Source organism: Cajanus cajan, chromosome 8, assembly GCF_000230855.2.
Source record: "Cajanus cajan strain Asha chromosome 8, NIPB_CcT2T_4, whole genome shotgun sequence".
In the NCBI taxonomy this organism is placed as follows: domain Eukaryota; kingdom Viridiplantae; phylum Streptophyta; class Magnoliopsida; order Fabales; family Fabaceae; genus Cajanus; species Cajanus cajan.
Window position 1 is genome coordinate 26,407,577 of NC_138524.1, and position 15,812 is coordinate 26,423,388.

Sequence of the window (15,812 nt, forward strand, 5' to 3'; positions counted from 1 at the left end):
ATATTCATGTTCTTGCCCAACGAGGATCCATGCTCACCCAATGTGCATTTAAGGCTAATGATTCTCTACCTAGAATCATATTCTCGCTTAGTGGTGTGATTTTTGCTTAGATAGAATGTAGCTTTGTGGTAGCTCTTATGAAGGCTCGCCCAAAGAGGCATAATTATGGAGAAAAAAGAGACACTAGGAAGAAGGTTGAATAGTATCAATAAAAAACTCAACACTTTTTAAAATGGAAAGTAGTAGCAAGACCTTAAGAGAGTAGATGAAGAATAAGATAAGAAGAACACATAGTATTATTATAATAATTCGTCTTAACCATTGAGACTACGTTTGGTTCTTGATTAACCTAATCAAGTTTCACTAATTTTACAAAGATACAAGTATTCTTTCACAAGCCATTTTTGGCTCAACGTAAGTGTTCTTTGACTTGCCTCTTCAAGCAACTACCCAAGTATTCTTTCAACACAAAGCCTCTCCAGACTTTAACAACCAAATATATTTTTACAGACAAGTCTTTCTAGACTCTAATAATCAAGTATTCTTTTACAGTCAAGCTTCTTCAAGCTAAAAGAAATAACACAAACTTAAAGTTGGGTAAGCTAACAATGTTATTTCATCTTACTATCAAGACATGATACAACCAATTTAGTACAAGGTTTCTTATTGAAAAAAAATATATTTTTACAATAAAAAATTTCTTTTTTGTTTGTTTACTTGAGTGTTACCTCTTTGAGAAACCAAGAACTAAAATCTTGAAGTTGATACTCCTTGTACCTAAGCAGACAAGAAAGCTGACATCACACCATGTTGTCAAGAACTAGAATAAGAAGAAAGCATTAACTACATATTCATTTCTTTTATAGTCAAGTAGTCATTTGCAATGTCAACCACTGTATATATCATGAATCATCACCGACACCGTTTCAAATCTGAAGGACCACCATAATGTCTACATAAATGAAATACTTGACTCTTTATTCCTTACCTCAAGTTAGTCACATTGTGATTTGATCCATTATTACACTATTAGAAAAGTGTCATTTTTCTGCAAATTTTTCTGTAAAAAAATATTTGTAGAAAGTTTTTGCGAAATTTCCTGGAAAAAAATATTCCTAGAAATTTTTTGCAAATTTTCCTGCCAAAAAATATTCGCAGAAATTTTTTGCCAATTTTCCTGCAAAAAATAATTTACAGATATTTCTTACAAATTTTGCTACAATTTTAATAATCATGGAAAAAAAAATTTCATGGTAAAAATTTGCAGAAAATATTGTAAGAATTTTATTTTGTTTCTTGCAGATTTTCTTGCAAAAATAAATTCGCAAGTAATTTTTACTAAATGGTAAAAAGAATTTGCAGGTAACTTTTCCTGCAGATTTTTCTGCAAATTTTAATTCGCAGGAAAAATAAAAAAAAATATTTAAATTCATAAGTTTAATATTTTAAAAAATCTTCAAGTCCCACATCGATTGAAAATAAAACAATTAAAGAGTATATAAGTTAGGGCAACACCTACCTTACAAGTTGAATTGTATGGTTGAGTGTTAGGCTTATAATTTACAATCTTAGAATTTAAAAGGTTATGTATTAGACATGAAAATAAAAGATTATGAATTCTTAAAATATATAATTTATAGTAATTTTCTTTTAATTTTTTCGTAAAAAATATTCCTGCAGAACTTCTTGCGAAAAAATTTGCAGGAAAGTTTCCTGCAAATATTTTTTGCAGGAAAATTTCCTGCAAATTTATTTTGCAGGAAACTTTCTTGCGAATTTTTTTCGCAAGAGATTTCGCAAGAAAATTTCCTGCAAATTTTAAAATTCGCAAAAATATATTATATACGAAGATATTACCTGCAAATAAAATTTCGCAGAAAAATTTGTAAGAACAACGTTTCCTGCAAATTTTTATGAAAAATTCGCAGGAAAAATCGCATATAATAAGAGAAATTTTAGTAGTGTTAGTCTCGATAAACCTAACACAATGATAGAAGATTACATAAAATCCAAATGAATATCCAAAATCAAAGAAGTTGATTATTGATTGGATAATCAAAATAAAATTAATTTGAAAAAATATAAATTCACATTTTTTTCTAATATGTCAAGATAGATATTAAAATAAAAATAAAATAAGAGAAGTATAGCTATTTAGCTTAAGTTATTTAACACACCATGATGATGACACAAGGGCATTTATTTTCATGCCTAATTCATCATTGTTCCTCCACAATCCACCACATAATAATTTATGAATTCAAGTTCCAATACTAGAAATTCTTTTATATTTCTTATGAATTTTACATCAAAATTCGCAAAAAAGCATATATACATAAACTCAAATTGTTGTTAAAATTGAATTTATTCATAAATAAAGTAAATATACTAGAGTTGAGGTGCTTTGAGTAGCTGATGAGAAAGCTTGAGCCAATGGAAGACATATTTATATCTGGTATGGCCATACATGATGACAAGACAAAGTAAAACATAAATGATAATGACAATTAACTAGGACTTAGATTTTTCTTTCATTGTTCTATGCAATAATATATTGAGAATCATATATACAATCAACTAATTTTCACTTGTTTGGAACATGATTGTGTTATCTTGTATATTAGTTGTGTAATAAATAGAAAGGTAAAACAAGTGCTTAAGATTATCATATCTTTAACTTGTTTAGTATATATAACAAAGGCTACTATGCAATAGGGGTAAGGCGTGCAACAACTTCATGTCGCAATATCACAACCACAACTAGATCTATCTACCTTGAACTTACTCTTAGAGATGAATGGTTTAGCAACAACCTTTGGCAATGTCTCTACATCAACTTGGTAACTTTACTTAAAAGTTGCCTTTCCAGATGAATGTGCAACACTATAATCTTCCACGTTTCATCTACCAAAAATTACTTGCCAAAATGCTTTTCAGAGCCTAATTTTGTAGAAACACACTCAACTTCTTCACTAACCTATTCAGAAGAAAGTCTAAAATTATATATATATATATATATATATATATATATAAAAAAAAGCACACTTACTAAATGTGTTGAATTGAGAATCACTAAAGTTATCAATCTTCACATCTCAAAAAATTTATAGTTAAACATTGTTAAGAAATAGTTAAGTAGGTGAAGAAAAAGTATTGTATGTGTGAGATAATTTGAACCAATTGTCCTAAAATGATATTTTAACTATTTATAGTGATATATGTGATTTTCATAAAATAAAAAAAAGATGAAAGATATTTAAAAAAAAAAAGTGAAAACCAAATACCAAATAACAATGACTATAATTATTATCTATCAAACATCTTACTTTTCTCACTTAAACAAATCAAAATTAATGACTTCAATTGAATTTATAGTTAAATTCATCATTTAAAAGAGCATTATAATATGTTATAGATTTGTACTCTTGTGGTCAAAAAAGTATAATTAATCTTGTACTATTCACTAACTTTAGGTACTATATTGACCAATAAATCTACTAAAAAATTCACCTATCATATTGAAAAAATAATAATTAATACCACAAAGAATTGAATTCTTACAACTATGCATAGGATAAGCTCTAGTAAACTGCAAAAATTTTGCATATTGTCCACCCATGTCTTTAATGCATGTTCTAATGTATTTCAGTTAGAAAAATTCAGTCAACATACCTTATTTAAAATCAAAATATTATAAGTTATTATTTTTACAATTTTTTATTCAAAATTAGTAATTGAAAATGATAGTGATATAAAATTGTTCCTGTGTTAGGATATACACTTCAATTATCCTTGTTGTGTCAGGTCTGATCCTGGGTCTCGGTCTTCTCGTTCCTATTCGGGTAGTCCGATGTGAGGGGGGGTGTGCCTGCAAAAACACTCCAACGCTCAAGTAAGTGTTCGGCGTAATAAATGCGATAGGTCAAAGTTAGTTACATACCTCGAAGGGGGTCTATTTATAGTGTTTCTTATTGGGCCGTGATTAGGAGCTGGGTCCCGGAAAATTAGGGGGTTAATCCAGCTTATTCCTTAAGTTAATCCCTTCGTAATCATACTGGTGGAGTCCCGGGGATCGGCCGAGTAAACCGATCCCTTCTGTTTGGCGAGTGTTCGATGTGTTTGGGTATTGATTTCGGTCTCTGTTGGGTTCTGGTATTCGGTTGGGTCGGTCGGGTCGGCCTCGGTCCCATACGGTATACAACCCCCGTAGCGTCGAGGATTCAGAAGAAGAGGACGTTTACAAATATAAAGCGTCGTGGTTTTTCGTGGGGGAGTAAGGATCGGTCTCGACCGCTGGTGGTGCTCGTTTGTGGCTGGGTGTGTCGAGGTCTTCGCTTAATGAATCTTTTCCGGAGATCTCAATTGGAGAACCGAGAGCGACTAGGGGAGGTATTTTTTGAGACCTCAACTGGGGGAGGTCTGTGCCGAGACCTCAATTGGAGGAGGTCTATGCCGAGACCTCAATTGGAAGAGCCACGAGCACGATTGGAGGAGGTCTATGCCGAGACCTCGATAGGAGGAGCCGCGAGCACGACTGGGGGAGGTCTATGCCGAGACCTCAATTGGAAGAGTCGCGAGCACGATTGGAGGAGGTCTATGCCGAGACCTCGATTGGAGGAGCCGCGAGCACGACTGGAGGAGGTCTATGCTGAGACCTCGATTGGAGGAGGTCTATGCCGAGACCTCAATTATTGAGAGCCAGTGCCGAGAACTCTATGGACGTGGTGTGCCACGTTGGCCCTAGCGGTTACGGGTCCAACGGTTACAAAATCTGGACCGTTGGGTGGTCCAGATCGAACGGTTGTGGTTGCGAGGTATCTTTTAACCTCCCCCTTTTTAGCTGGCATATAAATAGGGGGAGTTTTGGAGCATTTACTTGCTGTAAATTCTCCGAGGTCTCTGAGTTAAAGAGTTTAGCCGAGCTCACCGATCAAGGTACAATTTTGTATTTTTTAATTTGTGGTAATAAATGGACAAAGGTTACTCTTCGGCAAGGAGTTGGACGTCGTCGGAGGTGTCGAGCGCTGCGTCAGATGGGGAGGGATCGGATTCGAGCGAGATATCGAGGCTGCCACCGTTACAATGTGAAGTGGTGTTCCCTTCCGACCACCCGGAACAGGAAGACAGTGGGGATGACGTGGTCGAGGTATCGCCTCCCGTGACCTTGGCCGTGGCTTTGGCCCGGGCGACCGAGGTAGACGATAGAGGCTTAGGTCGGGTCGGTCAGCCGGACCCATGTGCTGCAGCCATTCATGCAGAAATAAGCGGGGATGAGTTGGAGGTGCTTGACGATGCACGAGGCAAGGGTGTGGTCGGCCCGAGTGGTCGGTCGAAACCAAATATTGACTACGGCACGGTGGAAATGCCGGGGTATGAATGGGTAGACGGAGAGGTTGGCATTTACTTCTCCAAGTTATCCGACCAAGAGCTGTTAGACACATTCGTGTCTTTAGACAAGTGCTTCGGGAGAGGGGAAGATGCATTTCCGTTACTTGCCGAGGCATGCGTGGATGATGGGCCGGACACTGACTTCGTGTTTTTGGAGCCGGGGTCCGATGAGGACGACTACTTTTACGCTTATATGTGTTGGTTCGAGGATCTCGGAATACAGTTGCCCTTCGACGATTTTCAGATGGGGGTGCTCCGAATACTCAATGTGGCCCCGACCCAATTGCATCCGAACGCTTGGGCCGCTATGTAGGCATTTCGGAACTTGTGTCTATGCTTGGGTCTTACTCCCCGACCGTTGTCTTTCTTTTACTATTATATTTGTCGCCCGAGCAAGCCGGTGAAATGGGTGTCACTGGCTCAAGTGCCGAAGCGAGGATTCCTCCGGGCTTTCACCTCTTCTTACAAGGGGTTTAAGGATGGTTTCTTCAAGGTTCTTTGGGGGTCGGAATTGAAGAATTGCTTTTATGACCGAGACGGGTCTCCTCTATTTCCCTTTTATTGGACGAGGCACCCGACACGCTTCGAGGCCATACCCGAATCCAAACTCCCTACCGAGGATAAAGAAATTGTGGATCTCCTTGACAAGTTACCGAAAGGCCTGCCTGTCCGAGGCCTTTTGGACATTTTTGAGACGTCTCACTTCGAGATGGCCTTGCTAGGTATGTGTTTTAGGCTTCGACTATTTTTCAGTGGTTTGAATTGATGTTAAGGTTTATTCTGTTGTAGGTTTAATGGCCGGAGGCAAGTTAGATGTTACTTCCATTCTTGCTCAGAGGGCGAAGGAGGCGAAGGCTAGCGGGAAGGTCCCGCCGCCGAGGTCGGCTTTGAAGAATCCACGGGAGAAGCCGACCAACGTGATCATTCCCCTGGCCGATGCCAGGAAGAAAGGTAGCACTTCTCGGGTGAGGGCTGCCGAGCACAATATAGAGCCAGAGCGTCCGAGCTCTTCTAGCAAACGCCCGAAATAACTATCCCTGGATCAATCGGGCTGTGGTCCTTTCGCCATTCCTGCCTTCGTCGCCGGGTCGAACTTCCTCGCTCCTAATGTACAAACCGAGAACCTGGTCGGCCTGGACCTTGCAACTGGAGGCGGGTTGCAATATTTGGAGGGTATGTCTGCCGAGGCCGCGTATAAGCTTTTCTGTGAGCTTGATACTCGGACCTCCCTCGTTGCCAAACATGTGATGAACAGGCATGCCGTTTCGGAAGAGAGGATCTATGGCCGACTCAGGGAGGCCGAGTCCACAGTGAAAGAGGCGTTGGCTACGAACGCCAAGTTAACTGAGTCGGTTGAAGAACTGAAGAGGGCTACCAACGCCTATAGACGGGAGGCCGACGACTTGAAGTTGGCTGTGCAAAAAATGAAAGTCGATGCCGCCGCCTCGGCGAATGAGATCGCTCGGTTGAAGGAGGCTGCTGCCAAGTTTGAGGCCGAGGCAACCGAGCAGATCCTTTCCCAACATGACGCCGGCTTCCAACATGCGGTCAGGCAAGCTTACCACTTCTGCGAGGTCCCGGATGACTTTCAATTTGATGTTAGCTGAGACTTTTTGGGTGGTAAGTTTATAAGCTACGCTGAGTTCCCTCAAGGGGCCCAGCCCGATGCCGAGGCTCCTCGTCAGGGCATTTCTACTCAAGTTCCTGTGCAATCGGCCGAGGAGGAAGATCCGATCATTGATGTGATGGGCGACGGCGATGGGGGTAATCCTGGAGGCTCGGGAGCTAATTAGGGGATCAGCTTGTCGATAGTTTAGGATTTTTTTTGCTTCTCTTGTAACCGGGCCGTAAGTGCCTTTTGTTATTTTGGCCATTGGTGCCGGTGGGAAGATAATTATTTGTCATTAGCCATTTTGCTCGGCCATGATTAATGGAATATTGCTTTTTTAATTGCGCATGTATATCAACATCGATTGCTAAAACGAATCGACTTCGTATATTGTCGAGGAGGATGATTTTGCGATTTGAATGTTAAAATAAACCTAGAGTGCTTGGATTGTAATCTTTCGGGTTGATCATGCTCGGGCCTAGATTATGCATTTTAGCGGCGTGTCGAATTACGCATCGGTGACCGAAATGAGAGCGCTCGGGTGTATTTCTGAGGGTCCGGTCGAGGGTTGCTCGGTGTCAGTACGTGATGCGTGTTACTGTCGAGTTCGAGTGCGCCTTTGAGTGGTCGATCTCTCAATGTTAGGCCATGAGCATACGAGAGTGATCGGTTTAAGAGTAATTTCGTGAATGAATGGTTGGCGCGTAATGCTTGGGTGAAACCCGTAGGGCACGAGTACATTTTTAGTGGTCGGCCGAGGATAACTCGGCCTCGTCGTTTGTGTTTGGTGCTCGGCCTAGGTGCATCCTTAGCCGAGGAGGTTACTCGGGAGGGAAACCTAAGGTGCGAGTGCGCGTTTCATGGTCGGTCGAGTATTGCTTGGTTTAAGTACGCGTTATGCGTAGTGCTCGGCCTAGGTGCATCCTTAGCCGAGGAGGTTACTCGGGAGGGAAACCTAAGGTGTGAGTGCGCGTTTCGTGGTCGGCCGAGTATTACTCGGTTTAAGTGCGCGTTATGCGTAGTGCTCGGCCTAGGTGCATCCTTAGCCGAGGAGGTTACTCGGGAGGGAAACCTGTAGGGCTCGAGCGTACTTTGGAGCGGTCGGCCAAGGGTTGCTTGGTTCAAGTGTGTGAGAGTGCGTAGTGCTCGGCCTATGTGACCTAAATAACAACAATAAAAAATGGGAAACATGATGAAATTTGAAGTTTTTATTAGTGAAGTGCCTCGTTAAAAACCTTGCCGACCCAAAACCCTCCTTAGGGAAAAAAGAGTCGGCCAAGGAAAAGAGTGCACTATTACATCAACTGTAATACATCTTTAGGTGTGAGGAGTTCTAGGTTCTCGGAATCGGTTCTCCTGACAGATACTCTAACTTGTATGCCCCATTGCTTAGGTTATGTCGGACGCGGTATGGTCCGTCCCAATTTGGTGCGAGCTTTCCTTGTCTCGGATCCCTTCTCGCTTCACCTGTAGCTCTCCAAACGAGATCTCCTTCTCGGAATTCTCTAGGCTTCACTTTGCTGTCGAATCTTCTTTTGTAGCGTTGCTTGGTGGCCTCGGCCACGACAAGTGCTCGATCACGAATTTCTTCTATCGTGTCTAAGTTTGTTCGGAGTTCGGCCTCGTTGCTTGCTTCATCAAAGTGGGCTCAGCGGAATGATGGTTATCCGATTTCCACTGGGATCATCGCGTCGGATCCATAGACTAGACAAAAAGGTGTTTCTTGCGTAGTTGACTGGGGGGTGCATCGATAGGCCCATAACACCTCGGGCAGCTGCTCGGCCCATGCTCCTTTTGCTTCCCTTAACCGTCTCTTCAATTCTACAAGGATGACCTTGTTGGCTGACTCGGCCTGACCGTTTGTTTGTGGGTGCTCGACCGATGTGACCTTGTGCTGCACTCCTAAGCTGGCTAGGAATTCATTTAGTTTTCGGTCGGTAAATTGCAGGCCGTTGTCGGTCAAAAGTGTGTGTGGGACACCGAAACGGGTGATGATATTCCTCCACAGAAATTTTTGGACTTGATGAGCCGAGATACACGCCAAGGGCTCGGCTTTGATCCATTTGGTGAATAGGTCCACGGCGACGATGAGGAACTTACATTGGCCCTTGGCAACCAGGAAGGGACCGAGTATGTCGGCCCCCCAAGTGGCGAATGGCCATGCTGTGGGAATGCAATGTAACTGCTTGGCCGCCTGATGGATCAAGTTGCCATGCTTTTGACACGGTTGGCACTTCTTTACGAACTTCGCACAATCAGTTTATGGTCAGCCAATAGTACCCGGCTCGCAAGAGCTTGGAGACGGTCATCCTAGCTCCTGAGTACATTCCGCAAATACCTTCATGTACTTCTCTCATGACGTAGTCGGCCTCGTCGGGGTTCATGCATTTAAGCAAGGGGGTAGAGAAGTCGCGTTTATACAACTGGCCGGCGATAACGACGTATTTACTAGCTCGAGTTCTCAATCGTTTGGCCTCGGTCGGTTCGGCCAGCGTGATTCCGTTGGTGAGAAATGCCTTGAGTTCGTCTCGCCAATCTGGGGGGTCACTGGGGTCGGCCAGGTGGGCCTCGACACTTGCCACCATTTCAGCCTCGACACTAGGGTGGTCGATCTCTTGTTGAATGATTGTTCTCAAATGGCCCGGCTTCTTGGTCGCGGCCAACCTAGCCAACTGGTCGGCACGGGTGTTGTCCTTGCGCGGGATGTGCTCGACCAACACCTCCTGAAAGCTCGCCTTCAGTTTTTGATAGGCATGATAGTACTTCATCATGCTATGGTCCTTTACTTGGAAATTTTCGCCAACTTGCTCGGCCACCACTTTGGAGTCGGTTCAGCATTTAATTTTTGATGCACCCATGTCCTCGGCCAGCCTTAATCCTGCCAATAGAGTTTCGTATTCAGCTTGGTTGTTTTGAAGCTTTGAACCGGAAACGTAAGGATTGCTCCAGGGTTATCCCTCTCGGTCCTTCTAAGATCACTCCTGCCCCACTCCCCTGGTTGTTTGAGGATCCGTCTACATGGAGGATCCACCAATGTTCCTCAAATTGGCCGTGCGGGTGAAGTTCGTTTACAAAGTTGGCCAGGCATTGAGCCTTGATCGGTCCCCTCGGTTTGAAGGTAATGTCGAACTGAGAGAGTTCAATCGACCAAGCCATCATTCTTCCGGCGAGTTCGGGTTTGCCTAGTACCTTAGCGATCGGACAGTCAGTGTGTACAACAATTCGGTGGCTTTGGAAGTAATGACATAGGCGTCGGGAAGTGTGTACTAAACCAAGTGCCACCTTCTCTATCAACTGGTATCGGGTTTCTGAATCTTGTAGTAGTCGGCTGACAAAATATATAGGAGCTTGGGTGCCTTCTTTTTCTTGCACCAGAACCGAACTGATCGCCTCCTCGGACACGACCAAGTATACAAGTAGCGGGCTCAAAGGATTAGGCTTCGTGAGGGTTGGTGGCGTCGCCAAGGTCGTCTTCAACGCTGCGAAGGCGGCTTCGCAGTGTTCATCCCATGAGAAGGCCGAAGCCTTCCGCAAGAGCTTTGTCATCGGGCTAATTTTGTCGCCTAACCGTGGGAGGAATCGGGATAAGGCGACCAATCTTCCTGCAAGGCGTTGCAATTCTTTAAGGTTGCTCGGGCTTCGCATGTCTAACACGGCCTGGCATTTGGCTCGGTTCGCTTCTATGCCTCTCGTAGATAGCATAAAACCTAAGAATTTGTCTCCCTTGACCCCGAAGGTACACTTCTCGGGGTTGAGTCTCATGTTGTGCTTGCGAAGTTCATCGAAGATTTCGGCTAGGTAGGTTAAGTGCTCGGCTAGAGAGTTGGACTTGACCACCATATCATCCATATAGATCTCAATGTTTCGGCCGATCTGACCCTGAAACACCTTGTCCATTAACCTCTGGTAGGTCGCCCCGGCATTCTTGAGCCCAAACGGCATTACTTTATAACAAAAATTGGCGTTCTTGGTTATAAACGTCGTCTTCTCTTTGTCGGTCGGGTACATTTTGATTTGGTTGTAGCCGGAGTAGGCATCTAGGAAGCTAAATATAGCATGTCCAAACACGCCGTCGACGAGTCAGTCGATGCATGGAAGTGGATAGGTGTCCTTGGGGCAGACTTTGTTAAGGTCGGTGTAGTCGGTGCACATTCTCCACTTCCCACTCGATTTTTTGACTAACACCACATTAGCTAGCCAGGTGGTGTATGTGACCTCTCGGATGAACTTTGCATGTAACAGTTTTTGCACCTCGGCATTCGCGGCTTTTCTCTTCTCGTCTCTCATCTTCCTCTTCTTTTGGGCTACTGGTCGGGCGTCTCGGCATATAGCCAATCGGTGACACAAGAAATTGGGGTCTATCCCCGGCATGTCCGACGCCGTCCATGCGAATAGGTCTTTATTATCTCGAACCGCTCGCTTCACCTGGTTCGAATCGGCTTTACTCAGTTGGGATCCCAAGTGCGTGACCTGTTCGGCTACCCGTCCCAGCTGAAACGGGACAAGGTCCTTTGTAGGCTCGATCCGCTATTCTTCTCCTAGCCGAGGATCGAGGTCGATGTGCTCGGTCATCTCTTGTCTGACCACATTCACGCCTCTTGTCATCGTCTGGGGGACGGCCATAGGTTGCACCTTCAAGCTAGAGAGGTAGCACTCTCTTGCTATTTTCTGGTCGACGTGCACGGTGATCACCTGCCCATCCTTTGACGGAAATTTCATGCACAGGTGAGGTGTCGAAACAATGGCTCCCAGCGCATTGATTGACGGTCGGCCTAAAAGAACGTTGTACGACGTGTTCACGTGCACCACAATGTAATGGATTCTGATCTCCCGGAAAGACTTTTGATAGAATCCGAAGCGGGTGTACAAGTTAATGCATCCCCTCGTCATCACTCTTTCGCCTGAGAAGCCGACCAGTGGTTCGTGGTATGGCTCTAGGGTCTCTTCCGGGATCCCAAGCTGCACAAAAGTATTCCAGTACAAAATATCGGCCGAGCTCCCCTGGTCGACCAATGTTTTCTTCACGATGCAGTTGTGCATTTCGACTGAAATCACCATGGGGTCGTCTTGTACGGGGTCGACGCCACGGAAATCCCGGTCAGAAAAGGTTATAGGAGGCATCCTCGGCATCCTTGGTTGGTTCACACTGTTCATTGATCGGACGGCTCGGAGGTGTCGCTTTCGTGCTGAAGAGGTGGACCTGCCTCCGGTGAAGCCTCCGGTTATTGTGTTGATCACCTTCCATGGTCGGTCATTGTCTTCCCTAGGGCGCTGCGATCTATCTTACCTCTCGGGCGAACGTGATCGGCGATGTCGGTCTCTTGGCAGACGAGCTTCGCGAGAGTGGTGGTCTCTTTCCCTTGACTGGTGGTCATGGGGGCTGATAAAGCTTCTGAGGTGACCCTGTTTGATAAGGTCCTCGAGCTTGTCCTTCAGCACCGAGCATTCTTCGGTGGAGTGCCCCCTATTTCGGTGAAATCGGCATGCCTTGGCTTTGTTGGCTCTGGGAGGTGTGTTCGCCCTTTTCGGCATGGCAAGGATTTCTGATGCGAGGGCCTGCTCCATCACCTTGGCCCTACTCGTATTGAGGGGAGTGTACGCCGCGTAGCGAGGTCCTCTCGGGGGGCGGGTATTCGAGGGTTCGGCATTAGTCTTTCTCACCTGCTCTCGACTAGATTCTTTTCGGCTATAATTTTCTTCGACCCTGGCCTGGTTCTAGGTTTTCGCAAGTTCTTCCACTTGCATGTACTTCTCGGCTCGGCGTCGGAGGTCGTTCATATCAACTGGCAGCTTCTTACACAAGCTATTTACGAACGGTCCCGGCCTGAGGGTCGTGCTCAGTCGGTCTAATGCCACGACAGGATTAAGGTCGCCAATCTCCATTGCAACCTTGTTGAATCGGTCCATGAAGCCTCTCAGGTTTTCCTTCTTTTCTTGATGGACCCCCACCAAGGCTAAAGAGGTCGTTTTGTACGGCTTACTCGTTGCGAATTGTAGGGTGAATTAGGACGGCAACTCGCTAAACGAGTCTATGGAGGCGCTCGGCAGTCTCGTAAACCAACTCAAAGCTCTTCCCTTCAGCGACGTGGGGAATATTCGGCACAAAGCCGAGTCGTCCTGAGTGGAGAGGGTCGCTTGAGTCAAGAAAACGTTCAAATGTTCTTCGGGGTCGGATGACCCATCGTACTTCTCGATCGACATGCTTTTCCAGTGGTCTAGCAGGGTTGCCTCCATTATTCTTCGGGAAAAAGGATGCCTTAGAGAGTGAGTGGTGGTGTCGACCTTGTTAGCTATCAAAGAGGTGACCGGGGTCCATGTCACATGGTCGGTTGGGGCATGATATGCCGACTCCTCTTGGAGGGTAGGAGTTGACGGCACGTATGTCTGGTTAAGGCTTCGAAGCTCAGCGTTCTGTCGGCGTAGTTCGGCTAACTCCCTGGCGTCGGCCTCTCTTTGCCTTCGGATAACAGCCATTTCCTCGTGCAATGCACGCAAATCATCTTGGAGGTCAGGTTGGTCTCGGTTAGTGTTCGGCCGGACCTCTTGTATCACAGGCTCTGGTTCGGTTTGAGGCATTCCGTACAGGTAACGTTCTTGATTGGTCATAACGGGATTGCTTTCGGGGTTTGGGATTGGTTGAGTCGTCATCGATTGTCCTTTGCGAGTTACTACCATGCCTTGGTCTCAGTCGTAGAGTTCTAAGGGGCTGAAAATGTCTCTTCGGCCCCACGGTTGGCGCCAAATTTTCCTGTGTTAGGATACACACTTCAATTATCCTTGTTGTGTCGGGTTTGATCCTGGGTCTCGGTCTTCTCGTTCCTATCCGGGTAGTCCGATGTGAGGGGGGGTGTGCCTGCAAAGACACTCCAACGCTCAAGTAAGTGCTCGGCGTAATAAATGTTGTAGGTCAAAGTTAGTTACATACCTCGAAGGGGGTCTATTTATAGTGTTTCTTATTGGACCGTGATTAGGAGCTGGGCCCCGAAAAATTAGGGGGTTAATCCGGCTTATTCCTTAAGTTAATCCCTTCGTAATCATACTGGTGGAGTCCCGGGGATCGGCCGAGTAAATCGACCCCTTCTGTTTGGCGAGTGTTCGGTGTGTTCGGGTATTGATTTCGGTCTCTGTTGGGTTCTGGTATTCGGTCGGGTCGGCCTCGGTCCCATACGGTATAAAAATATTTAATAAATTCTAAATAATAACCTTTTGCTACTAAAACATCAAATAAGGACTCATTTTGCATATTAGTAACAATACCATAGACCGTAAAGCTAGCAAATTCAATAAGAGAGTAGCCACACCAACTCCTAATTAGCTTAATGAACAGACCAACAAACTCTCACAAGCTTCTTTTTACAACTAGTATATTAGACTCTAGACATAAACATGACATAGACAATGTGTATTTACAAAAGAAGAAGAAGAATGATAATGTTGCATTCTCAACCAATCTACATAATTATTCCTTGCTATATTATTTCAGGGAGGATTGGTTTCATGTATGGAGAATGAAGACAAATTAGAGGAATAGGGATATGTACAAATTAGACACATGAAGCCTATAGTGCACTCATTTCATCTATTTTCTACTTTTGTGCTTGTTCAAAAGGCACAAGGATCCTTTCTAACAAATTTTCATTGTCACTATTATAAGACTAAAATAGGTTCACGATTCTAACAAATTTTCATAATACACTTAATCAAAATTTTTAGTTAATGAAAAATATAATAGAATTTGGTAACCTGTCATGAGGAGATTAGATAGGTTCATCATAGATTTAAAAATAAATAGGTTAATGATCATGAACAACCAATTTCAAATCCAAAAAACCAGAATGTAAAAAAAATAGATAATGAATATTTTGTATTCATTTACCTCAAATTCACTAACACTTGTAATCTCTAAAAAATCTGCTCCACCTAAAACCTTTGAAGAGTAGAGCAACAAAAAATCATAATGAAATATTATACAAAGCAAAAATAGGAAATCAAAATGGATATGAATCAAAAACTCACCTTAAATGAAAGAAATCGATCAAAGAAGAGCATAGATAAAAGAAGCTTAAAGAAGCTCTTGCAAAATCACTAACCACCAATTAGACACTCACACTCACAAACGATTATAGTGGAGAATTTTGATAGAAAAGAAAAAAATTTTAGCAAAGAAGAAGCAATTTGAGCAAAGAAGAAGGTTGAGTGCAAATTTTGAGTGAAGAAGAAGAAGTTGGAGTGAAGAAGGTTGAGCGTGCCCTATACTTCATCACTATACTTCATATTTGGGTGGTGAAGTTGAGAGACTCATCACTATACTTCATCTCAATGAACTTTTACCAATTAAAATGTCAAGCTAAAGACATAAAATAAGGGTTTATTGGGAGGCAACGCTACTATTTAGTTTGCATGCTTGTTTATTTTTATAATTTAGTATTGTTTCCTTTATTTTAAGCTTGAAAGTTTGTTTGTTTATTTAGTGATTTAGTTTTGCTTCCTTTGAGTTTGTCTTATGTTTTTATAGTAAAAGAAGGTGAGCTAGTAGGGAATCAAGCTGAGGACTTAGAAAATTTTCAAGCAAATGTAGAAAGACCAAATTGACCATTAATTGGACATGTTAACATAATTTTTTCATGTCAAAGGATCAAATTGAACCTTATGAAACATGAAGGATCACATTGAATGCATTTAAAAACGTAAAAGATCAAATATAACATATTTATAAAGATAAAAGATGAAAATAGAACTACGGAATAGAAAATTCCATAATATGATATTATAATTGAAAACAACCTTCATTTAAAATGTATTATAACACAATCAA

The 15,812-nt window shown here is 43.4% G+C and overlaps 2 protein-coding genes across 2 annotated transcripts; both read right to left on the reverse strand.

Annotated features, from left to right (window-relative positions):
• Positions 1 to 9,093: 9,093 nt before the first annotated feature.
• LOC145950361 (uncharacterized) lies at positions 9,094 to 9,768 on the reverse strand. Its single transcript, XM_083061451.1, has 2 exons — positions 9,336 to 9,768; positions 9,094 to 9,233 (listed from the first exon to the last, which is right to left on the reverse strand). Exons 1-2 carry the CDS (start codon positions 9,766 to 9,768, stop codon positions 9,094 to 9,096), a joined length of 573 nt encoding a protein of 190 aa, XP_082917577.1.
• A 1,756-nt stretch (positions 9,769 to 11,524) lies between these two features.
• Positions 11,525 to 12,562, reverse strand: LOC145950362 (uncharacterized). Its single transcript, XM_083061452.1, has 2 exons — positions 12,285 to 12,562; positions 11,525 to 12,197 (listed from the first exon to the last, which is right to left on the reverse strand). The coding sequence occupies exons 1-2, from the start codon at positions 12,560 to 12,562 to the stop codon at positions 11,525 to 11,527; spliced, it is 951 nt and encodes a 316-aa protein (XP_082917578.1).
• Between the last annotated feature and the right edge of the window lie 3,250 nt (positions 12,563 to 15,812).